This window comes from Ammospiza caudacuta, chromosome 11 (genome assembly GCF_027887145.1).
Source record: "Ammospiza caudacuta isolate bAmmCau1 chromosome 11, bAmmCau1.pri, whole genome shotgun sequence".
Classification (NCBI taxonomy): domain Eukaryota; kingdom Metazoa; phylum Chordata; class Aves; order Passeriformes; family Passerellidae; genus Ammospiza; species Ammospiza caudacuta.
In genome coordinates this window covers 16224466-16249600 of record NC_080603.1, presented here as the reverse complement: position 1 = coordinate 16249600, position 25135 = coordinate 16224466, and the positions used below count along the sequence as shown (strand labels likewise).

The following is a 25135-nucleotide window of genomic DNA, read 5'->3' as shown; positions in this document are numbered from 1 at the left end:
AGACTAGCACAAGCTGTTCATGGCTGGGATCCATTTTTACTGACAAGCATGAAATACCTACAGAATGTGAATTGACTGAGAAATTTGCTGAAAAACTTACAGAAAATTTCATTAGGTCTCAATAGGTGTTGTTCTCTGTGAAATACTACTAAGATAATGACATAACATGTTTCAAATGTACAATATCTGTGACAAAGATTTCCTTTCAGGTCCACATTGTCTGATCATATGATTTTATTTAAAATTCCATGAAAAAGACGGGGTTTTATTTTGTTTGAGGGCTAGGCAGAGCCAGTTCTTCATTTTCCCAGTTGTATTTGCACACGATTCAGCCACTGGATGGTGCACAAAGGTAACTCCAAGAAACAAGAGCTTCTCTGTTCATTTCACTCTCATACCTGCCAGCACTTGCTGACAGTAGAACCTTCGTGTATCTTATCACACACCAGAGGGAGTCACACACCCAGCTGTAACTACACTTCCAGCTCCCGAGAGGAGCCCGAGCTCAGTCACCGTGGTCTAACTAACAATCAGACGAGTTTTCCTAAGAGCTACAAAGACCCACACATCCCCAATTTTAAACACAGGCAGTTCTACTTTCTTCACTGGAGAACTTCTAACTTTATGCTGGTGAGGAGTAAGTGAAAATTCCTGTATGTTAGTGTGTAAATAGGGTCCACCCTGAAATGTTAAAACTCATTGTATTGCTTTGTCTTTTCCACTAACAGAACCTGTCCCTACACCTGTACCACCAACACCTACACCAACAGAACCTACACCAGCTCCAGTGACAGGTAATTTTAGCCAATCACATGTACTACTCAATGGGTTGTAGGACACTAGGGCACTTACAGTTTTTACTAGCAGCACTGCTTCTTTGCTTCTGTTAATTTCTGTGGGTGTTTGTATACGATGTTGCTTTATGCTGCACAAATCAGCCTGTTCTGTTTCAGTTCTTCCAAGTGTAATCTACAAAATGAGGGTGATTGTGCAGTAGGAGGACACAATAAGATGGGCTTTTGGGATGTGTTTCTATGTTAATGAGAGCATATTCCTTTTTCCTTTCTCCAGAAGCTATTTGCAGTATACACGGGGATCCCCACTACAACACCTTTGACAAGCAGCGTCATGACTTTATGGGCACCTGCACCTACACCCTCTCCAAGCTGTGTGACAGCAACAGCTCCCTGCCCTACTTCAACGTGGAAGCAGCCAATGAGCACAGGAGAGGCAACACCCGTGTGTCCTATGTCCAGTATGTGGATGTTGATGTCTATGGCTACAGGATCAACCTTGGTCAAAAAAAAGCTGTTAAGGTGAGGTTGGAGCCCATTGTCTATCCTTCATAACTCATAGCATGAATGAAGGTGCTGTACAGTGACTAAAAATTTCCAGCATCTATACAATAATTCTTAGAGGGCAGTCAGATATTTAAGAGCAGAAGTACTGTGGAGCTCCTAAACATGGGAATTTCAAAACTGAAAGGATAGGCTAGAATTCTGTGCTGTACTTTGAAAGGTGGGCTAAGAGCTGACAATCCAGATGGGGTTGGTGGTCTAGACTACCACTCTAACTTGCTCCCCCATGCTCAAGTTTGGCATATAACAGGGAGCAAAGAGGCTCTGAATTAGCTGAGTTCAAGCTGGTAGTCATTTCCCAATCCTGTGTGGTAGCCTGTAATGTTGAACACTTCTCCCTGATTTTTACTTATTCCACTTTCTGTTCACTTAACAACTGGCCTTTGCCATAAAACAGGGTCAGATGGCAGTCCTGGAGCGACAGTCTCATGACTCTCCTTACACTATTGTACCCTTGGCCTGCTATACCCTTGGACTTCTTTCTGGATCCTTTCCATAAAGGTCCAAGACAGTAGAAATGATTGAGCCAAACTCCCCACATATGAACAGGTCACCTTGCTTCATTATTACCCTTCTTATAAGAAAGTACAACAGTGGTTTAAAGGAGGCGAAGGATTAAAGGTATACTGAAACCTTTCCCATCTGATCTTAGAGACATGGAGAACTATGCCCTCACTTGTCCAACAGTCTCTCTCTTGACCTTTCCCCTATTTACTGGTTTTATTATAAAAAGGAATAGGTCTGTAGGCCATTGCTGCAGACAGACCACACTGTCTTGGACTTTTGCCAGCTGTGTCTGGCTCAACAAGACTACACTAGTAAGTTATGTTGTAGCCATGCTGTTATGCCCTCAAGCCCTAGATTATGTGGCCATATACACAAATACTAGCACAGAGTGACTTCTTACTGCTCACTGTGTCCACATAAGGATCTAGGAGGGTCACCATTAAAAATTATTCTTGTCAAGTGCTTACAATACTTGTCCTCCTCTGTACCTGCAGGTCAATGGAGTCAGCCAGGTGGTCCCTGTGACCTTGGTCCCAGGTGTCAGTATTTCCCTCAGTGGGCAGTACGTTGTGGTTACTACTGACTTCGGGCTGCAAGTCAAGTTTGATGGAAACCACAGAGCAGAAATCACTCTTCCCAGTACCTATATGTCTAAAGTCTGTGGAATATGTGGAAATTACAACGGGCAAAAAGCAGATGACTTTCTCAACCCAGATGGAGAGATGGAAGCCAACTCAACCAGCCTTGGCAACAGTTGGCAGGTTTACAACGACTCCAGGTAGGACTCCTGACTGGATGTCAGGTCTTACCTGTTGGCTGTGCAATGACCAGTGTTTTATGCAACTCTTCTTTGGAGGCCAAAAATGTCTGATATGTCGGATAAAATCTACCCTTTTGGTGTTCTTTATGCATCTGGGTAAAATTTCACAGAAAATTTAACTGTGCTTAAAAAGAGAACATTTCTTAGACTCTTAGAACTGTTTAGGCTGGAAAAGACATTTAATGTCATCGAGTCCAATAGTTTACCCAGCACTGTTATATCCACCAACAAACCATGTCCCCAAATGCAACACTTGGGCATCCTCTCATTTCCTCCTGGGATGGTGACTTCATCACTTCCCTGGGCAGTTCCAATGCTCAACAGCCCTTTTGGAGAAGCAATTTTTCCTAATACTGAATCTAAACCTCCCCTGGTGCAACTTGAGGCCACTTCCTCTCACCCTGTCTCCTGGAAAAGAAACTGTTCCCCATCTCACTACAACCTCTTTTTGGGAAGCTGCAGAGAGTGAGGAAATGTCCCCCGAGCCTTTCCTCTCCCAAGGACAAACAACCTCAATTTCCTCAGCTACTCCTCATAAGACTTTTGCTCCAGACCCTTCACCAGCTCCTTCTCTGGATACAGCCCAGCACCTCTTTCTGGTAGTGAGAGGCCCAAAAGGGATCACAGGAATCAAGGTGTGGCCTCAACAGTGCCAAGGACAGGGGAGTGAACCCTCCTTCTTCCCCCTTCAAATCTTACTCCACATATGCTTTGTGCCCAAAGAGAGGCCAGTTGGGGTGGGGAGGGGGGGAGGGTTTTTGCTCCCTCACATCATGATGATTCCTCAGGAAAAGCTCAGGCTTCTGCTGGGCTCAGGCAGCCAGAGCCAGCCCTGTAGCCTCCCCATGGGGAAGGGCTTTGTCCCTGTTGTTCAGGGCTGGATCCTGCCAGGTGCTGGGCACTGTATACACAGCACACATATCTTCACATCACATACCTCTGCAGGCCCCTCTGGGCCTGAGTTTTAGGATTACTTACACATTGAGGTTTTCAGGAACAGTGGCCATTTAATCAGAAAAACATATATTTTGTAATGTCTCCATAAATGGTCTATTTAGGCACCCTGATGCAACTCAGGGCACAAAGCTGCAAGGAAAAAACACTCCCACATGAGAGACACTGCTTTTCTCATTTGCTTTGCCTTGCTGATAGGAGAGAAAAGCCATGGGAGCTTCTTTTGTCTCCTGGTGCTGTTTGAGCAAACCCAAAGAAGGAGTGTATTAAATACAAGCACAGGCCAGACAGGGAGAATGATCTGTGAGTTTTAGCATTGACTTAGCTAAATTCCTTTTGTACGTTTAAATGTACATTTTAGTGTTTGAATAAAACACTGAAGGTGCCCAGTAAGATTTCAGTTATTGTTTTAGTTTATGAATGCTAATACTTGAAGACATTGTTTTAACTCTTCTGAGATGCTTGACTTATTGTTAATTATTTCACAGTATGTTATTTAATGACAGTAGGATTTGAACTTCGAATGCTTTCACTTTCTAATTCCCCTTACATGTAAACAGCCTGACTTACGAGAAAGCCAAAAATAAATACCTGGGTTTCATCCAGGCTTCTTAAAGATTAGGAGGTTGAGATCATATTAAAATCTGAATTTCTATCCTAAGAATCTGAAATAGAGGGACTGTAAATACATCATGTTTAGTCTGGGAAGAGATCTGTAGTTTTGGTAGATGTGATTTCAAAAGCATCTAAGGTGTTAGTGAACCCAGAGTTGATCTGTTAATTTTTCCACATATTTTTTCTTTTTTTTTTTTTTTCCTCATTAGGTGTTCACCAGATTATGGCCATACTCCAAACTGCACTGATGAGGAAAAACACATGATCCAGAGCAATGCATACTGTGGCCTGATCACAGATCCAAGTGGTCCATTCCAGAACTGCCATGCAGTGGTCGATCCACAGAGTTATTTTGAAGATTGCCAGTATGATCTCTGTGAGCTTCACTTGAACAATGCAGCCCTCTGTGAAAGCCTACAGGCTTATGCAGACGTGTGCCAAGCTGCAGGAGTCCAGCTGGAACCATGGAGAAACGCAACCTTCTGCCGTATGTATCAAAGATTGCTAGAAATTATCACTTGTCAGGAGGGTTTAATGAGGATTTCCTGAGGACAGAGCCTTACAAGCCTCTTTTGAATTCATGTAGCACTGAGAATCTTGACTGATCAGGCTAAAGATTTCAAGGTTATATGTAGTTCCTCAATTTGATTCCTTTGGGAAGATGCTAGGGAAAGTAGTTGCTTTGAATGAAAGGAAAAAAATTCCATCTAATCCATCTTAAAATTGAATTGGAATTCCTCTCTGCAAAGGGAGCAAGTGGAAGGAAGAGACTCCCTCATGTGTAAGAGAGTAGGGAGTGCTGACCATTCTTCCCAATTGGATGTGGAGGAAAGCATCAGTGTCCTGTACAGGTGTAGTCATTCATGGTTTCAGATGGGAGAGGAGCCAGCACTGTTAGAAAGCCTGAAATTAAAGGCTAGGACTGAAGTCAAAAGTCTGTGAAATGTATATTGTAACAATGCTACTGAGTGTGGAGAACACAGCGAGAGTAGGGAAGAGATGGAAGAGACAGAAACACACAGAAGTACAAGACAAAATGTGTCAAGTATTGAAGTAATAGATAGATGTCTGTGCTAGGGAGTAAGTAGGAATAACGATTTTTCTTTTTTGAGTATTGGTAAAGAGTAAATAAAGAAGATTTCTCAAGCATTCAGGTATATAGTATAGGAAAAAAAATCCATATTCTTTTTAGAACAGAATTTAAATACAAATTTAATGTCTGAAATGCCTGAACAGATCTGTTTCCACTAGAAACAATAAAAGGAACAGGAAATAGTAATTCAGTGACCCATGTCCCTTCTAAAAGGGACGACTAAAAAGCTTATCTGAAAACATTGGAATTACTGAAGCCTAATTTCTTTTCTGACTTTTGTTTCCCACTTGACTTCGGTCTCCATCAAGCACATTTTCTAGGCTGGAGACATTACTGAGGCCTTTCTCTCCTAGAGGTTCTAGGGTTTCTAAGCAGGATTGAGCTGCCTCTGCATCCCTTCTTTCTGCTAAGTTTGCAGCATCCCTTCTCCTTGCCTTGTGCCTATTTTCTTTCATGAAGCTGTGTATATTTTTGTCCTCTGCCAACCTCACCGAGGTATTTCCTGTAGAGCATCTGGGTCAAATTAAGTGGGAGGATGAGCAGAGAAATGTACAAGGTCATTGTATAACTTCTGTCTCCTTAAAAAAATAGGCTAAAAATAGAGTGAGAAAATATGTCATTAAAAATTACCCCACATCATATAAACATCTGGAAGCTGAAAAAAGATTGCTTAGGAAGCTCCAGTTCTCAGACCTGCTCATCAGAATATGACAGTGTCTAAAAGATCTGATTACAAATGGTAGTTATATGTCATGCATGTAACAAAATATAAAAATAGAGTAGGGTGTGTCTACAGGATGATTATTTAAAGAAATTTAAAGACCTCAGTGAAGTGAAAAAATAAGAATTAGACATTAAAACTATCATTAGAATTAACTATAATTAGAATTAACTATCAGAACTAGAGACTAAATGTAGCATGTCTAGTACAAATAACTAACATGATATTGATATCCTCTGTCCAATGCAATAATACAAGAAATTATATTCAAGTCCTAGGAAATGCTCTCTCTGAGTGAAACTTTAGGCAGCCAAAACTCAAAAAAAATTTCAAGTGTGTAAGAAAACAAAGGCATGCATGAAAATGCTGCTAATCCCAAGATGTTCACAAGCATTTAAAAAGAAATCAGAATATGATATTAAGCAAACACCAAGACTTGAATAATTAAAAATATAATAATTTATATCTGTATCTTTCCTTACTCAGCACTGGCCTGTCCAGCCAACAGTCACTACGAGCCCTGTGCTGCAGCCTGCCCTGCCACCTGTGTTGACCCAACAGCTCCCTACAACTGCAGCCTGCCGTGCGTGGAGGGCTGTGTGTGCGACAGCGGGTACCTGCTCTACAACGACCGCTGCGTGTCCAGCCAGCAGTGTGGGTGCTGGCACAACGGGCAGCACTACCCCGTGGGCTCTGAGTTCTGGACGGACAACACCTGCTCCTCCAAGTGCACCTGTCCCTCTCGGGGAAGCAAAGTGCAGTGCTTCAATGCCTCCTGCCCTGCGGGCCAGTTCTGCGGGGTGCAGAACGGCAAACCCGTGTGCCTTGAACACTCCTACGGCATCTGCCACGTCCACGGGGACCCCCACTACCAAACCTTTGACAAGGTGACGCACAACTTCATGGGCAACTGCACCTACACCCTGGCCAAAGTGTGCTCCAACACCACCTCCCTGCCCTACTTCAACGTGGAGGCCAAGAACGAGCACCGTGGCAGCACCCGGGTGTCCTACGTGCGCGAAGTCGTGGTTGAGGTGTACGGACAGCGCATCGTCATTGTCAAGCAGCAGAAGAGCCACGTGCTGGTACGCAGTGGGGCTGGAATGAGCATGGGGAAGCTGCAAGGCAGGTCTGGCTGCTGTTATCAGGTTCTGGCATGCACCAGAAGTCCCAGGAATGGGTGGGTTTCCCTGAAGGCACCGGGTGGCTTTTTTTTCCCTTTTGGGAGGGGCTGGAGGACGAAGAGTCAAATGGGGAGCATGGGCCATGTTGAGCACAGTGCAGAACCCATGACACAGCTCTGTGGACCCCAGGCCTGTTGGGGTGTGGGCACATACCAGACAGCTGTTTGCCGTGCCTGGGCTGGCTGCTGCTTTCCCAGGGCAGGAGCAGCCAGGGAGGCCGGGAACAGGCCCGGGGCCCACTGCGGTGTGTGTGCCGTAGGTGAACAACGTGCGCCAGACGTTGCCGGTGAGCGCAGCAGGAGGGGCCATCACGGTGAGCAGGAGCGGTCGCTACATCGTCCTGGAGACAGACTTCAGCCTCAGAGTGTCCTACGACGCTGACCACTCCGTGGAGGTGAAGGTGCCCACCACCTACTTCAACCTGACCTGTGGCATGTGTGGCAACTTCAACAACCGCAGAGACGATGAATACATGATGCCCAATGGGCAGCAAGCCACAGACTCCAATGCTCTGGGGGAGAGCTGGCAGGTGCCAGACAGTGACCCCTCCTGCGGTGTCCCCGTGCCCTCCCCACCCTGCAGTGCAGAAGACGAGAAACTCTACGGGTCCGACCAGTTCTGTGGCATCCTGACCACCAGGCCAAGCCCTTTTGAGAGCTGCCGTGGCGTCATCAACCCCCAGGACTACTTTGACACCTGCTTGTATGACCTGTGTGCCCTGAATGGTGGCCAGGAGTTCCTGTGTGCTGCTCTGGAGGCCTATGCTGATGCGTGCCAGGCAGCTGGTGTGACTGTTCTTTCCTGGAGGAATGCTACCTTCTGCCGTGAGTTGCCATAGAAAAATGAACCTTTGAACAGCTCCTTTTTGTCTTATGAGGCTGATTTTAGCCAGTAACTGCCATATCTTAGATATTATAAATTCTTCACATAATTGCAAGAAATACAGAGAAATAAAATTCTTCAAAATTCATGCCATTATTGTTTTCTGGCAGAGAACAGAGAATAGTTTTGTTCATTTTCTCAAGAATCTTTGGTAAACGACTTGCAATATGCCCCTTTCAATGTAATCCCTGAATTTTAGATGATTTTTTACCTTTTATTTTCTTATTACATATTATGGTTTTAGCAATTCTTGTACTTGTGGAAATGTATCCCCTCTGTCCAAGATCTAGTGTAGAAAGGCATTGTTTTCCTTTATTTAGAGATGCTTTATAGCCAGGATACAGAGTTAAACATACTTTTCTCATGTTGTCTATTTTCTTTTCTTCTTTCTGATAGTAAAATAGGAATGGAATTTCAGGCTTCAAAAAACCCCCACAATTGCCACTAGCTCAAAACAATAATGTTATTGAATAGCAGTTTCACGTGGGTTTAGTGGTTTCATGCGGGTTGTGCTTGTTAATGCAGTGCTTTTTTGTTGTTTCTCAGCTGTTGCATGCCCTCCCAATAGTCATTACAATCCATGCACCAGTGCCTGTCCAGCAACCTGCACTGACCCTCTTGCATCACAGAACTGCAGCAGACCTTGTGTAGAAGGATGTGAATGCAACAGTGGCTTTGTCCTCAGCGGAGGACAGTGTGTGTCCATGAGCAACTGTGGCTGCCTTCAGAATGGCAAATATTATGAGGTTTGTTCCGGAAAATATTTCTTGTGCGGGGCTTATTTCAAAACTCAGCACTACCTTTAATTATTTTAATTTAATTTTATTTTCTTGTCTCTAATAGAAAGGAGAATCTTTTTGGCAACCAGACTGTGTAGGCCAATGTGTATGTACTGGAAATGGAACTGTAGTTTGCCATTCAGACACATGTGAAGTGAGTGAAGTTTGCAAGGTGCAGAATGGACTCCTGGGATGTTATCCTTTGAATCCCAGCACCTGCCACATTTTTGGGGATCCACATTATTTAACCTTTGATGGGAAACTGTACCATTTCCAAGGAGACTGCAATTATACTGCTGTTGAGAGATGCACAAATTCTTCTGAAAAGTTCTCAGTGACAACCAAAAATGAACATAGAGGAAATCCAAATTGGACAGCCTTGAACTCGGTTGCTGTCACGCTGAAAAATCTGCACATTGTTTTGAAGAAAAACAAAGAGACCTATGTAAGTGTTCTACTTTAGGCACAACAATCCATCACATCTATGCACTTTACATTTCTGCCCAAAAGAACTGAATCAGGCTTCTCTGAATTCTTCACCTCCAAAACAGCACATGCAAGAAGTCACAGAAGTTATTTCTTTTCCTAAAAAAGGCATAAATCAGCATAACTTCTTTTTGTCCAGTTGTATGTTTTCTCAATGCAGTTATAGGATAAAACAGCTTAATCTCTGTCTTCATCTATAACAGAAAGGTTTTACTAACTTTAAACTAACTATTCCACAATTGCTTTGTGGGCAGTTAAGACAGTAGAAAGATAAAATTGTGCCACAAAGCACTATTCAAGGTCTAAAATAAGTGTACACCTTTAGTCTCTGCTTAATCTCAGTCTGCTGTTATCTGTACTGTTCATTAGAGTAAAGCTGACTCTTTCTTCTGTGGGATTTGTTTTAGGTGAATGGAGATCAGGTTCATCTTCCTGTGGATTTGGACCATGAAGCCAGAATATCCATACAAAGGCACTACATAGTCATTGATACCTCTCTAGGGATCCAGGTTAAGTTTGATGGTGACCAGGAGCTTTTCATTTTGGTTGATGAAAGTCTCAAAGGACAGCTGTGTGGTCTCTGTGGGACATTCAATGACAACCAACAGGATGACTTTTTAAACCCAGATAAAGTCCTAGAACAGGATCCAAATAAATTTGGTGACAGCTGGATAGTGAAGGATGACAACAGGACGTAAGTATCAGATAATACTTTTAGAAACAGCAAAATGCCTGAAGCATAGATCATCTAGTTATAGGTCAAGCATGTATTATTTACATTCCATAGTTGCCCTCTTTTGATACTACTTGTTCGCTAGTGTGTTCACCTTTGGGTAACTTCAGTTTTCTACAGAAAGCATTGAAATCTCAAAATTTCAGACAACCTTCAGAGCTTTTCCACAAGAGCTTTGTAGATTTCACTTGTGATTGGCATTCTTTTTATGGATATAACTTGAATTTTTCCTTACTTCCCTATTCTAAAATATTGCTAAAATATCACCCTAAAATGTTCCTTCCTCCTACCTTCTACTGAAAGTCTAAATCTATCTCTCAGATTCAGCTCCTGAGATAACTTCATGTAGATTAACGTAGGTATGAGGCACTTATCTATCTATTAATGCTTTTACGTACAAATTACTACTCTTACTACATCCAATAATGAATTGAAATTATCTTTCTTGTGTTGGATAGCTGGGGGTTTTTTTGTTTCTTCTGGACTTTGTTCTGTGAATAGACAGTCACAATTTGCAGCTATATTCTTAATGGTGATTTATAAGTTAAATTGCAATATTTCTCACTTTTGAGTTTGACACATTAACCATGTCTATACATAACAAGTCTGCAGAATTTGGCATAACATTCTATTGTAGTTGGGATGTGCCTTGCAGGATAGAGCAAAACACAAAGGTTATATAACCACACCGCTCTTTTTCTTCATGCAGGTGTAATCAAGTTTCAGTTGTACCGCCTGCTTGTGACACGGAAAAAGAGAAAGAATATGAAGAACTCTGCAACATTATTTTGAAAACTGGTGGACCTTTCCAGCTTTGCCATTCACACATTCCCCCACAACTGTACTTTGAGAGCTGTGTCTATGATCTGTGTGCCACAGAGGGGGATTCTGATCAGTACTGCAAGATTTTAGAGGCATACGCTGCTGCCTGTGAAGTTGAAGGTGTAAATCTCGGTGAATGGAGGGAGGATACCATCTGTGGTAAGTCATTAGGACATTTAGCAAATCACCATCTAATTAAATCCTCATGCTACAAATATAAATTCAAATAACTAAGGAATAGAGCAGAATTTCAAAGATGGGCACTCAACAAAACACAGGAAGCTTTCAAGTGCTTAGCATCTCTGTAAATTTGGCTTCTAATTAAGCTTTTAATGGGCTTCCTGTATTCACTTTAGAATGTGATAACACATTTGATCCAAGAATATTGTTCAGAATGGGGTTGAGAGAGCATGCATTGTCAGCTAAGGGCTCAGCAAGGGACAATTGAGCACTTGTCTAATAAATCACCATTTTGGCTTTAAGAAAATATTTTCTCTTTTTGAGAAGTGTTAACATATCACTTAACCAACCTGTCTACAGCTCCACATTTTCCCCAAACATGCAAAATAAATTCCTAAGTATATAAAGCAGAGCTTTAAAATCAGTAAAGAATCCTGCAGCTTGAGGTCCATTCAGCTTTGGGCTGGTTTTACCTAGGTAGACTGGTTAACACAGGGGTAAGGTGGGAGGCATGACATTCATAGAATCATAGAATAGTTTGGATTAGAAAGGACTTTAAAAAGGTCATCTAGTGCAATTCCCCTGCAGCAAGCAGAGACATCTATAACTAGATCAGGTTATTCACCATCTAAGCTCACCCCAAATATTTCCCAGATTTCACCATGCTCATGGTAAAAAAATTCTTCCTTGTATCCCTAAATTGCTTTTTCTGGAGCTACCAGAGGTAATTACCAAAGCCAGCAAAAAACAGCAGCCTAAGAATGAGGCTATTACATGAAAAGGCATTCTGTAACTGCTTTCCAATTCCAAGACAATACTTCTCATCCCAGTTTATGAGCAGTAAAAAGCAATGTCAGACCATTCTTATTATGAAGTCTACATTTCCACTTAAAAAGCACTTTAAGAGCCAGCAGAGTACTACTTTGTGAAATAGCACAGCTTTGAGCAATTTTCAATGGCAAAGGATTATGACTGTCGCATAGTGTAAAAATACAGGATCGTAGTGCATTATGATGACACATGAGGAAGGGAGTTGTAAAATAACTCACATTCTCAGACACAATTTCATATTTTATAGTCAATTTTTCAGTACTGGTCAATTCTACTCATTCCATTGTAGCATCTTCAAAGTTTTCATGAACATGGGTTCATTAGACTTAGAAGGGCATTTCCAAACAGAGACAGGATTCCAAACCTTATTGTGGAAATTCTGTTTTTCTTTCTGCACCCTATACAGCTGCACCACCAGCCTGCAATATGTGGTGTACATTTGAGGCTGACTTCTGTGAGTGGAAACAAGAAACTACTGATGACTTTGACTGGATAAGGCACAAGGGACCGACACCCACACCCAATACTGGCCCTTCCCATGACCACACAACTGGAGGTGAGAACAGTGAACAGCAGTGGGCTGTGCTTCTCTTGGAAGAATGCAAGGAGCCTCTTATAACAGCAAATCCAGGCCATGTGTTTCTAGGCTTAATCCAGGGTCTTCTGCATTAGTCAGCAATCTGTTATGGGGGGATGAGCAACAAAGAAAATTGATGAGCATGTGACCTCTTAGCATAAGTTCCTGTAAGGAGGCTTCTGCAAAGGTATATTCATGCTGACACTGGATCACTGTGGCAGCTGACCTTTCCTTTAGAAGGTGCTCCTTTCCTTAAGTACAAAACAGGTATAATCTCCTGGTAGTCCAATTGGGAATTGAATATTGGGAAGAATAATGAAGGTGCTGGGTAAAGTAATGCTCTACTGTACACACTCTGTAAATTAACTGACTTTGTCTTATCCTGGCCCATTAATGTGAAAACCTGATATTCTGCTGTTTCCAGAGGGCTATTATATCTACCTGCAAGGAAGCAAGCAAAAGCCAGCTGATATAGCCCGCTTGGTCAGTCCAGTGTGCAGTTCAGAAGGACTTCACTGCTTCCGCTTCTGGTACCACATGTATGGAGCAGCTGAAACTATGGCTCTGCGTGTGTATGTAGTTCATAATGAGACTTCAACACTGGAATGGAAAGATGCTGGAAACAAAGAGGACAGATGGAACTTGGGAGAAGTCACGGTACACAGCAGAGGCAATATGCAGGTAAGGACACAGATTCTCACTGACTCTCACTGAGATAAACCATGCTTTTGAATGGCAATTCATTTGTGTGGCTGGAGCTAATGACGGGATCTATCCCTTCCCTTAGATTGTCCTGGAAGGCATGATCGGTGAAGATCTCCGGAGTGATGTAGCTTTGGATGACCTGTCCATTGTAAAGGGACAATGCACAGGTACAAACCATGGCTGGGGAGAGGACACCTTGAAAAATGTTATGCTTCTTCTAGCATTAAGTTGAAGTGCTGACCTCAACCATAGCTGCTGTCTTCAACCAGAGTTGATCAAGGAGAATTCATCTCATTTCGACTGTTGTTTCTTTCATAGATGTTACTCCAACAACACCAGGACCCACAATCACAACACCATCAGAAGAGACGCCCACATCAACACCCATGCCAGATTCAGGTAAATAGAATAGAGCTGCCATAGAACTACAGGCCTCTGTGAAGGGCAAGCTGGGGAGAAGGGGCAGAAGGAGGTGCTCAGCTGAAAGTTTCCTCTGGTCTTTCCACTGTCAGGCACCTGTGTGGTGGAAGGAGACCCTCACTACCACACATTTGACAAGCAGTTACACAATTTCATGGGCACCTGCACCTACATCCTCTCCAAGCTGTGTGACAGCAACAGCTCCTTGCCCTACTTCAACGTGGAAGCGGCCAACGAGCACAGGGGAGGCAACACCCGTGTGTCCTATGTCCGATACGTGGATGTCGATGTGGCTGACCTGCGGATAAGGCTGGGACAGGGCGGAGTGGTGACGGTGAGCCGGAGAGGGAGATGCTGTGGGGTTGTGTGAGCAGAGAGAACTGTGCCAGATGGGCTGCTCCGATCCTGTCTGGCTTTCTGTCCTTCCAGGTCAATGGAGTGGAAGAGATCCTGCCTTGCAGCCCATCCGAGGGTGTGCAGGTCTTGTCCAGTGGGTTCTACACCATGGTCATGACTGACTTTGGCTTGAGAGTCAAGTTTGATGGGAACCATCGGGTGGAGGTGACGCTTCCAAGCTCCTTTGCGCAGAAGGTTTGTGGCATGTGTGGCAACTACAACGGGATAGCAGCAGATGACTTCCAGAACCCAGAAGGGACAATGGAGCCAGACTCCACCAGCCTGGGTAACAGCTGGGAAGTGTCCAACAACAGCAGGTGGGTATGGCCCCAGTAGTCCTGGGGACACATTGGGCAAGGGCAGGAGGAGGAGACACCAGGAGAAGTGCACAAATTACTCAGGTGCCCTTCTGCCTGTCTTTCCACAGCTGCTCAGCAGGACCTCTGCCCACCCCAGCCTGCAATGAGACTGACAAGCAACTGATCAGCAGCAGCCACTTCTGTGGGCTCCTCAATGACACCAGTGGCCCGTTTCAGGTGTGCCACGCTGTGCTGAGCCCCAGCAGCTACTTTGACACCTGCAGCTATGACCTGTGTGAGCTGGGGCTGGACCGCGAGACCCTGTGCAAGAGCCTGCAGTCCTATGCAGATGCCTGCCAGTCACTCGGTGTGCAGATACCTGCGTGGAGGAACGCAACCTTCTGCCGTAAGTCCAGACATGGTACCTGGGGCTGCTACTCTAGGGAAAACACAGGACAGGACTGGAAGAGGGAGCTGGCGAGAAAGAACTATTCTCCCTATGGGCTGTAGGGATATACACATAGATATCAGTATTGAAGGCACCAGTTGTGTTGACTGTGTTTCATTTTGATTGGGTAGGGCTGAGCATACATGTAGAGCCAAAAACATCATAGAGAAAATAGAGATAGAGCTACTTTTTCAAAGGGGGATGTTCAGCAGAAATGTGTATTCTGTTCCCCAAGTAATTTGTTGGACATTTCTCTCTGCAGCGATTGCTTGTCCAGCCAACAGTCACTACGAGCCCTGTGCTGCAGCCTGCCCTGCCACCTGTGTTGACCCGATGGCTCCTGTTACCTGCAGCCTGCCGTGCGTGGAGGGCTGTGTGTGCGACAGCGGGTACCTGCTCTACAACGACCGCTGCGTGTCCAGCCAGCAGTGTGGGTGCTGGCACAACGGGCAGCACTACCCCGTGGGCTCTGAGTTCTGGACGGACAACACCTGCTCCTCCAAGTGCACCTGTCCCTCTCGGGGAAGCAAAGTGCAGTGCTTCAATGCCTCCTGCCCTGCGGGCCAGTTCTGCGGGGTGCAGAACGGCAAACCCGTGTGCCTTGAACACTCCTACGGCATCTGCCACGTCCACGGGGACCCCCACTACCAAACCTTTGACAAGGTGACGCACAACTTCATGGGCAACTGCACCTACACCCTGGCCAAAGTGTGCTCCAACACCACCTCCCTGCCCTACTTCAACGTGGAGGCCAAGAACGAGCACCGTGGCAGCACCCGGGTGTCCTACGTGCGCGAAGTCGTGGTTGAGGTGTACGGACAGCGCATCGTCATTGTCAAGCAGCAGAAGAGCCACGTGCTGGTACGCAGTGGGGCTGGAATGAGCATGGGGAAGCTGCAAGGCAGGTCTGGCTGCTGTTATCAGGTTCTGGCATGCACCAGAAGTCCCAGGAATGGGTGGGTTTCCCTGAAGGCACCGGGTGGCTTTTTTTTCCCTTTTGGGAGGGGCTGGAGGACGAAGAGTCAAATGGGGAGCATGGGCCATGTTGAGCACAGTGCAGAACCCATGACACAGCTCTGTGGACCCCAGGCCTGTTGGGGTGTGGGCACATACCAGACAGCTGTTTGCCGTGCCTGGGCTGGCTGCTGCTTTCCCAGGGCAGGAGCAGCCAGGGAGGCCGGGAACAGGCCCGGGGCCCACTGCGGTGTGTGTGCCGTAGGTGAACAACGTGCGCCAGACGTTGCCGGTGAGCGCAGCAGGAGGGGCCATCACGGTGAGCAGGAGCGGTCGCTACATCGTCCTGGAGACAGACTTCAGCCTCAGAGTGTCCTACGACGCTGACCACTCCGTGGAGGTGAAGGTGCCCACCACCTACTTCAACCTGACCTGTGGCATGTGTGGCAACTTCAACAACCGCAGAGACGATGAATACATGATGCCCAATGGGCAGCAAGCCACAGACTCCAATGCTCTGGGGGAGAGCTGGCAGGTGCCAGACAGTGACCCCTCCTGCGGTGTCCCCGTGCCCTCCCCACCCTGCAGTGCAGAAGACGAGAAACTCTACGGGTCCAACCAGTTCTGTGGCATCCTGACCACCAGGCCAAGCCCTTTTGAGAGCTGCCGTGGCGTCATCAACCCCCAGGACTACTTTGACACCTGCTTGTATGACCTGTGTGCCCTGAATGGTGGCCAGGAGTTCCTGTGTGCTGCTCTGGAGGCCTATGCTGATGCGTGCCAGGCTGCTGGTGTGACTGTTCTTTCCTGGAGGAATGCTACCTTCTGCCGTGAGTACCTGCCTTGCCATTGCCAGAAAGAGAAATGGGCCACAGCCTCTGCTCTGAACCTCTGACCAATGTGTCTCTTAGATCTTTCCATTCCCTCAAGGCTGTCTGTGGTTGGAGTTTTCTGGTCCTAATTTTCCCCTTCCCATTGCAGCCCTGCAGTGTCCTCCTAACAGCTACTATGACCACTGCATGACCGGCTGTCCTGCCACCTGTGTTGACCCACAAGCCCCACAGAACTGCTCCAAGCCTTGTGTGGAGGGCTGTGCATGTAGCTCTGGCTTCCTGATGAGCGGAGACACCTGTGTGCCCGAGGCCAGCTGCGGCTGCCACTTTGAGGGCAACTACTATACTGTGAGTGAAAAACCTGCCCTGCTTTGCAGACCGCTGCCAAGCCACGCCTCTGCCTGTACTTTTCTTCCTCACACACTGAGGTTTGGTGTTTCCCTGCCTGCAGCAAGGGGAGTCCTTCGTGAATGAGAACTGCACTCGCCGGTGCCAGTGTGAAGCCAAAGGCCAGATGGTTTGCTCTGCCCTGTCCTGTGGCGAGGACGAGGTCTGCAAGGTCCAGGATGGCCAGAGGGGCTGTTACCCAGCCGGCACTGCCGTCTGCCACATCTACGGTGACCCACATTACAGCACCTTTGATGGGAAGCTCCACCACTTCCAGGGCTCCTGCAACTACACAGTGGTGACAGGCTGTGACAACTCCTCTGTTGGCTTCAGCATCACCACCCGCAACAAACACCGCGGCAGCCAGAGCTGGACAGCTCTGAACTCTGTGGCACTGTCCCTTGAAGGCCTCCACATTGCACTGCGCCAGCACAAGGCAGTCTACGTAAGCCTCTCACTTTGTACCTGGGAACAACAGACACACTGGACACTCTTAAAATACCCCTCTGTCCACAGGGAGAGCTTGCTATTCCCTGAGCCTGCTGCGTGCTCTCGGAACAGCATGGGAGAGCTCTGAGCGGGGCCACATATGGCTGCCCATGCAGACACAGATTCTTGCTTGCTTTCCTGAGCTTTCAGAGTGCCATTGGTCCAGTTGCTGCTGTCCTCGTAGGCCTGGACAGGGTTTCTCATGCCAGCAGAGCTTCTGGCTCGCTGGCCCTGCCACTACACCAGTGAGGAACAGTGACCTCTCACTGGAGGGCACCTCTTCATGCTTCTGTCTCCCTCTGTTCTCCTTCTCCAGATCAACGGTGCCCTCGTCTCCCTGCCTGCTTCTCCTGCCCCCGGCGTGACCATTTCCCTGAGCGGCTCCTACGTGCGGGTTTCCACCAAGCTGGGCCTGCAGCTGCAGTTCAATGGGGACCATGAGCTCCTAGTGAAGGTGTCTGAGAAGTACAAGGACAAACTCTGTGGGCTGTGTGGGACGTACACTGGGAGCCAGCAGGATGACTTCATGCGACCCGATGGGGTGGTTGTACCCGACTTCAACGACTTTGGAACCAGCTGGAGGGTGCCAGATGATGAGTGGCCGTGAGTCCTTATTCCATCATGCAGATGAAGGACAGGAGGGACTGTGGGAGAAGGGAGCAATGAGGGACATCAGGAGGGAGGGCTGGTGATGGCAAGTGCGGGGCAAGGGAGAAGAGGCAGCTTCCTGAGCCCTGGGAGAATGTGCTGAGCTTGGGCAGGATGCTTCTCCTCAGTTGCTTGGATCGCAACTGCCTCAGTGGGTTGTTTCTGTCCTCCTGAAACCAGGGAGGGCAATGGTGCCTGTGGGGCATGTGTTCCACCCCTGCAAGTGACAGCCATGGCTGCCTTTCTAAGAGAGGGATCTGGACTGCAGAAGCTGAGGTTCTGGCTGGGGAGTAGGTCAGGAAATGCAGTGGCTGCTGTCAACAGGCTGCAGGGAACTCAGGGCTGTTTGTCTGCTTTGTAGGTGTGACCCAGCCATCAGCCCACCTGCATCCTGCTCCCCTGCTGAAGAGGAGGCAGCTAAGCAGCAGTGTTCACTCCTCACACAACTCGGTGGCCCATTCCAGCCATGCCATGCAGTTCTGCCACCCAAGACATACTTTGAGAGCTGTGTCTATGACCAGTGTGCCACGGGTGGCAGCACGGAGCAGCTCTGCAATGACCTGGGGGCCTATGCTGCAGCCTGTGCTGAGGCGGGCGTTGCTCTGGGAGACTGGAGTGCTGGCACTGTCTGTGGTAAGCCTTCTGTTGACCACCTCTGATTTCCTTGAATCTCAGGGACAAGGAGGGGGGCAGTTCTGGGCGCAGTTCATGGGCCGGAGATTTCCCCATGTATCACATGACTAACCACTCTGGTGAGCCAGCCCTTGCATGAGGAGACTCTTCCAGACAGGTGGAAACCCTGTCCTGCGCTTTGTTTGCAATGGAGTGGGGTGTGTTATGGGAATTGTGCAACATCCCCATTTGGGACCAAATCTCCATTATCAAACATACCTCCTCCTCCACTTGTGCTTCACTCTGTTTCGTTCACCTGCTCCTACAACCTTGCCTCCCTTTCCAGGCACTACAACGCCACCTCCAGATACAACAACGCCACCGTCACCTGGAACGAGCACAGGTACTGCTGTCTCCCATCTGAGCTTTTTAGTGGCTATGACAAGCTGTTCCCCCTTGGCTGGCCACTCTTGCCTCTCCGTGGGCATGCCATAGATGTGCATGGATATACTTGAGCCCTGCTGTTCTTGGGGAAGAGGTAGCCTCACGCTCACTCTAAAACCTCTGCTTTTCTTTCTGCCCCATGTTCAGCTCCACCAACAGACTGCAATTTTGCCTGCACGTTTGAAGAGGACTTGTGTGGGTGGGTCCAGGCAGATTACAGCAGCATTGACTGGATAAGGAACAAAGGCCCAACACCCACGCCAAATACTGGCCCATCCTCTGACCACACAACAGGAGGTAGGAACAGCAATCAGGACACAGGCTGAGGGGTGTCCCCACAAAGATGGCAACAAACTTCTAACAGCAAACACATACCACGTCTTTGCTGGCCTTCCTCCAGAGCAATTTGTCTGGAGTCCCCGAGGGCCAGATGATTCCTCTGGGAGGATTTCCAGCCCTGGCAATCGATTTGTGCTGCCCCCAGAGCAGGCGAGGACCTGCCATGCAGGGGAGAATGCAAAGCACAGCTTGATGACCTGTCGGTCTCGTGGGAAGACAAATGAGTCTGTGACTCTGTTATGAGATCCTGGCTTTTCCAGAAGGCAAAGATGAGGGTTCTCTAACTCTGCAGAGCCATGTGAGGACGGTGACAATACTATGAAGGTGTTGCCATGTCCCATTCCAAAGCATCCATCTGCCATGGCCCTGAGAGCACATTCATAGAGGCACTTGGTTCTGGGGAGGGTTGTAGCTTGTGAAGGAACTGTGTTTGCTCTCCCCTCCTTTGGCCTGCCTGAAACTGCAGTTGGGGTGCTCCCAGGACTGTGCTTGGGTTGTCCCTGGCTGCTTTGGGTAGCTCTGATGCATCTGTGACAGTGTGGCTCGTGCTTTGTTTCAGATGGCTACTACATCTTCCTGCAAGGCAGTGCTGATACTCTCCCCGGTTTTGTGGCTCGCCTGGTCAGTCCGGAGTGCAGCTGGGAAGGAACACTCTGCTTCCGCTTCTGGTACCACATGTACGGAACTGCTCAAACCATGGCCCTGCGGGTGTATGTGCAGAAGGGTGAGGAGCTGGTGGAGGTCTGGCAAGAAGCTGGGAACCATGGAGACAGGTGGTACTTGGGAGAGGTCACAGTGAACACCACAGGAAACTTCCAGGTAAGGCCACCAGGCTCTCAGTGTCACCTCAGAGGAGCTGTGCTTTCTAATGGCTCTTCACACAAGCAGCTGGAGCTAATGCTGGGAACCATTCCTTCCCTTAGATCCTGCTGGACGGAGAATGGGGTGAAGATGTGAGGAGCAACATAGCATTGGATGATCTCTCCGTTGTACAGGGAGCCTGTGCAGGTACAAGGCTTGGCTTTGGGAATGGCAGCTTGAGACATGTCACTGACCAAGGCGGCAGGCTGTGCTGGAGGCACAGCTGGGCTAGAGGCAGGAGCACAGGTTGTCTTTGGGCACTGATGCACCTTGTGCCCAAGTCTACTCTCCTCTGGGAGGTTGGGGCACTGGCAATGCCTGCAGTCACTCTTTTAGTTCACATGTTATAAGACCCAAGGACACGACATTGGCCACAGGTACAGAAGTGCCTTATCTGCTGCTGTGACCCAGCTAAGCTGGTGGCAGAGCCATGGAGTGGGACAGCTCTGCCTGAGATGACACTCTTCAATCCCTGTCCTGGCTATGCCTGGTCATGGTGTTGCGTACTTCAGAAGGGTGAGGGAACCAGCAGTCTGCAACAAACCTCCCTTGTTGGTACACATCTCTCTAACTGTCTCTTCTACTAGGTATACCGACACCAACACCCACGGTCCCCTTGCCAGGTAACACAACACAGCCTGTAGTCACCACCTCACCAACCAGACCCACACCCAGCTCAGGTACTGCCATGCTTCATCCCTGTCTCCTACTGCTCCTTAAAAGTGTTCATTTTGTTTCCTCCATGTCCATCACCATGGGGCATGTCTGTCTCTTCATTCTGTCTATGCTGTTGGAATTGTTTTTGATGTGGAGTCACTGTTCTGTGTCTGTCCTGGGCATCCTGAGCCTTTCTGGTTTTGGCTTTTTGGCTGTTTGTGATGAGTGGTCAAGGTGCCTCGCAACAAAACTCCCCTGTCGTTGCACATCTCTTCTAACTCTCCCTCGTGCTAGGTCCTTTGACACCAACGCCCATGAGAGATGTGCCAGGCACCACAATGCAGCCTGTACTCACCACCTCACCAACCAGACCCACACCCTCCTCAAGTGCTGCCACCTCCCATCCCCTTCTGATTCTGCTTGTTGAAACTCTTCATTTTGCTTCCTCCAAGACCCATGACACGGGGTGGTGGGTCTGTACCAAAGGAGGATGTGCCTCCTCCTATCTCCCAGTTGTGCTGCTGGTGGTAGCACTTTTGCAGAGATATAACAGGGCCATCCCTGCCCTTGGTCTCTCAGGCCAGTGTGTCTGCTTTTAGAGGAAGGCTGGATTAGCTGCTTACAACAGAGGCCCGTGTTGACACTTGCCCCTTCTTCCTGTGTCTCTCCATAGGTCCACTTCCTACTACAACCCCTACTCTGCTGCCTAACATTACAACACCATCAACACCAAGACCAACAACACCACCAGGAATGACCTCAGGTACTGCTATTATTCCTAGAGTTCTGAGTCCTCTCCAAAATCCATACTGGGAACGTGGTACATTTCTGTTTAAGGGCTGTTATTTGATTCATTTCAGTCTCTCTCAATAATTAGACATGCTTTGCATGCTCTTCCCTTGCTAAGGGTATGTGTGGGACAGCTGTGCTTCCAGCAATAGGATGTCTCAGTAGCTTTGAACAGTATGTCTGTAAAAATTAATAATATCGTGATACAGATCTAGAATGCCTCTGCTTGTCCATAAAGGCAATAGACCAGTCATGCACTAGATACTGTTTGAAAAAAGTGAGCTGGGGAGAAGAGGCAGTAGGAGGTGCTCAGCTGAAAGTTTCCTCTGGTCTTTCCACTGTCAGGCACCTGTGTAGTGGAAGGAGACCCTCACTACCACACATTTGACAAGCAGTTACACAATTTCATGGGCACCTGCACCTACACCCTCTCCAAGCTGTGTGACAGCAACAGCTCCTTGCCCTACTTCAACGTGGAAGCGGCCAACGAGCACAGGGGAGGCAACACCCGTGTGTCCTATGTCCGATACGTGGATGTCGATGTGGCTGACCTGCGGATAAGGCTGGGACAGGGCGGAGTGGTGACGGTGAGCCGGAGAGGGAGATGCTGTGGGGTTGTGTGAGCAGAGAGAACTGTGCCAGATGGGCTGCTCCGATCCTGTCTGGCTTTCTGTCCTTCCAGGTCAATGGAGTGGAAGAGATCCTGCCTTGCAGCCCATCCGAGGGTGTGCAGGTCTTGTCCAGTGGGTTCTACACCATGGTCATGACTGACTTTGGCTTGAGAGTCAAGTTTGATGGGAACCATCGGGTGGAGGTGACGCTTCCAAGCTCCTTTGCGCAGAAGGTTTGTGGCATGTGTGGCAACTACAACGGGATAGCAGCAGATGACTTCCAGAACCCAGAAGGGACAATGGAGCCAGACTCCACCAGCCTGGGTAACAGCTGGGAAGTGTCCAACAACAGCAGGTGGGTATGGCCCCAGTAGTCCTGGGGACACATTGGGCAAGGGCAGGAGGAGGAGACACCAGGAGAAGTGCACAAATTACTCAGGTGCCCTTCTGCCTGTCTTTCCACAGCTGCTCAGCAGGACCTCTGCCCACCCCAGCCTGCAATGAGACTGACAAGCAACTGATCAGCAGCAGCCACTTCTGTGGGCTCCTCAATGACACCAGTGGCCCGTTTCAGGTGTGCCACGCTGTGCTGAGCCCCAGCAGCTACTTTGACACCTGCAGCTATGACCTGTGTGAGCTGGGGCTGGACCGCGAGACCCTGTGCAAGAGCCTGCAGTCCTATGCAGATGCCTGCCAGTCACTCGGTGTGCAGATACCTGCGTGGAGGAACGCAACCTTCTGCCGTAAGTCCAGACATGGTACCTGGGGCTGCTACTCTCAGGCAAACACAGGACAGGACTGGAAGAGGGAGCTGGCGAGAAAGAACTATTCTCCCTATGGGCTGTAGGGATATACAGGTAGCTATCAGTATTGGAGGCACCAGTTGTGTTGACTGTGTTTCATTTGATTGGGTAGGGCTGAGCATACATGTAGAGCCAAAGACACCATAGAGAAAATCGATATAGAGCTACTTTTTCAAAGGGGGATGTTCAGCAGAAATGTGTGTTCTGTTCCCCAAGTAATTTGTTGGGTCATCTGTCTCTGCAGCGATTGCTTGTCCAGCCAACAGTCACTACGAGCCCTGTGCTGCAGCCTGCCCTGCCACCTGTGTTGACCCAACAGCTCCCTACAACTGCAGCCTGCCGTGCGTGGAGGGCTGTGTGTGCGACAGCGGGTACCTGCTCTACAACGACCGCTGCGTGTCCAGCCAGCAGTGTGGGTGCTGGCACAACGGGCAGCACTACCCCGTGGGCTCTGAGTTCTGGACGGACAACACCTGCTCCTCCAAGTGCACCTGTCCCTCTCGGGGAAGCAAAGTGCAGTGCTTCAATGCCTCCTGCCCTGCGGGCCAGTTCTGCGGGGTGCAGAACGGCAAACCCGTGTGCCTTGAACACTCCTACGGCATCTGCCACGTCCACGGGGACCCCCACTACCAAACCTTTGACAAGGTGACGCACAACTTCATGGGCAACTGCACCTACACCCTGGCCAAAGTGTGCTCCAACACCACCTCCCTGCCCTACTTCAACGTGGAGGCCAAGAACGAGCACCGTGGCAGCACCCGGGTGTCCTACGTGCGCGAAGTCGTGGTTGAGGTGTACGGACAGCGCATCGTCATTGTCAAGCAGCAGAAGAGCCACGTGCTGGTACGCAGTGGGGCTGGAATGAGCATGGGGAAGCTGCAAGGCAGGTCTGGCTGCTGTTATCAGGTTCTGGCATGCACCAGAAGTCCCAGGAATGGGTGGGTTTCCCTGAAGGCACCGGGTGGCTTTTTTTTCCCTTTTGGGAGGGGCTGGAGGACGAAGAGTCAAATGGGGAGCATGGGCCATGTTGAGCACAGTGCAGAACCCATGACACAGCTCTGTGGACCCCAGGCCTGTTGGGGTGTGGGCACATACCAGACAGCTGTTTGCCGTGCCTGGGCTGGCTGCTGCTTTCCCAGGGCAGGAGCAGCCAGGGAGGCCGGGAACAGGCCCGGGGCCCACTGCGGTGTGTGTGCCGTAGGTGAACAACGTGCGCCAGACGTTGCCGGTGAGCGCAGCAGGAGGGGCCATCACGGTGAGCAGGAGCGGTCGCTACATCGTCCTGGAGACAGACTTCAGCCTCAGAGTGTCCTACGACGCTGACCACTCCGTGGAGGTGAAGGTGCCCACCACCTACTTCAACCTGACCTGTGGCATGTGTGGCAACTTCAACAACCGCAGAGACGATGAATACATGATGCCCAATGGGCAGCAAGCCACAGACTCCAATGCTCTGGGGGAGAGCTGGCAGGTGCCAGACAGTGACCCCTCCTGCGGTGTCCCCGTGCCCTCCCCACCCTGCAGTGCAGAAGACGAGAAGCTCTACGGGTCCGACCAGTTCTGTGGCATCCTGACCACCAGGCCAAGCCCTTTTGAGAGCTGCCGTGGCGTCATCAACCCCCAGGACTACTTTGACACCTGCTTGTATGACCTGTGTGCCCTGAATGGTGGCCAGGAGTTCCTGTGTGCTGCTCTGGAGGCCTATGCTGATGCGTGCCAGGCTGCTGGTGTGACTGTTCTTTCCTGGAGGAATGCTACCTTCTGCCGTGAGTACCTGCCTTGCCATTGCCAGAAAGAGAAATGGGCCACAGCCTCTGCTCTGAACCTCTGACCAATGTGTCTCTTAGATCTTTCCATTCCCTCAAGGCTGTCTGTGGTTGGAGTTTTCTGGTCCTAAT

At 48.6% G+C, this 25135-nt stretch overlaps 1 protein-coding gene across 1 annotated transcript in view; it reads left to right on the top strand.

Annotated features, from left to right (window-relative positions):
* Nucleotides 1-25135, top strand: part of LOC131562261 (IgGFc-binding protein-like) — a 107412-nt gene that overhangs the window by 47803 nt on the left and 34474 nt on the right. The window contains exons 6-37 of the mRNA XM_058811857.1: nucleotides 729-794; nucleotides 1072-1316; nucleotides 2360-2643; nucleotides 4464-4630; nucleotides 6555-7153; nucleotides 7512-8076; nucleotides 8681-8880; nucleotides 9807-10093; nucleotides 10842-11113; nucleotides 12372-12521; nucleotides 12967-13223; nucleotides 13330-13414; nucleotides 13566-13646; nucleotides 13760-14001; nucleotides 14097-14380; nucleotides 14491-14768; nucleotides 15073-15671; nucleotides 16030-16594; nucleotides 16746-16945; nucleotides 17049-17429; nucleotides 17790-18076; nucleotides 19080-19213; nucleotides 19325-19474; nucleotides 20076-20335; nucleotides 20440-20524; nucleotides 20965-21057; nucleotides 21708-21797; nucleotides 22169-22410; nucleotides 22506-22789; nucleotides 22900-23177; nucleotides 23482-24080; nucleotides 24439-25003. Of these exons, the coding sequence (XP_058667840.1) occupies nucleotides 729-794; nucleotides 1072-1316; nucleotides 2360-2643; nucleotides 4464-4630; nucleotides 6555-7153; nucleotides 7512-8076; nucleotides 8681-8880; nucleotides 9807-10093; nucleotides 10842-11113; nucleotides 12372-12521; nucleotides 12967-13223; nucleotides 13330-13414; nucleotides 13566-13646; nucleotides 13760-14001; nucleotides 14097-14380; nucleotides 14491-14768; nucleotides 15073-15671; nucleotides 16030-16594; nucleotides 16746-16945; nucleotides 17049-17429; nucleotides 17790-18076; nucleotides 19080-19213; nucleotides 19325-19474; nucleotides 20076-20335; nucleotides 20440-20524; nucleotides 20965-21057; nucleotides 21708-21797; nucleotides 22169-22410; nucleotides 22506-22789; nucleotides 22900-23177; nucleotides 23482-24080; nucleotides 24439-25003 (8874 nt within the window). The remainder of the gene's footprint in view (nucleotides 1-728; nucleotides 795-1071; nucleotides 1317-2359; nucleotides 2644-4463; nucleotides 4631-6554; nucleotides 7154-7511; nucleotides 8077-8680; nucleotides 8881-9806; nucleotides 10094-10841; nucleotides 11114-12371; nucleotides 12522-12966; nucleotides 13224-13329; nucleotides 13415-13565; nucleotides 13647-13759; nucleotides 14002-14096; nucleotides 14381-14490; nucleotides 14769-15072; nucleotides 15672-16029; nucleotides 16595-16745; nucleotides 16946-17048; nucleotides 17430-17789; nucleotides 18077-19079; nucleotides 19214-19324; nucleotides 19475-20075; nucleotides 20336-20439; nucleotides 20525-20964; nucleotides 21058-21707; nucleotides 21798-22168; nucleotides 22411-22505; nucleotides 22790-22899; nucleotides 23178-23481; nucleotides 24081-24438; nucleotides 25004-25135) is intronic.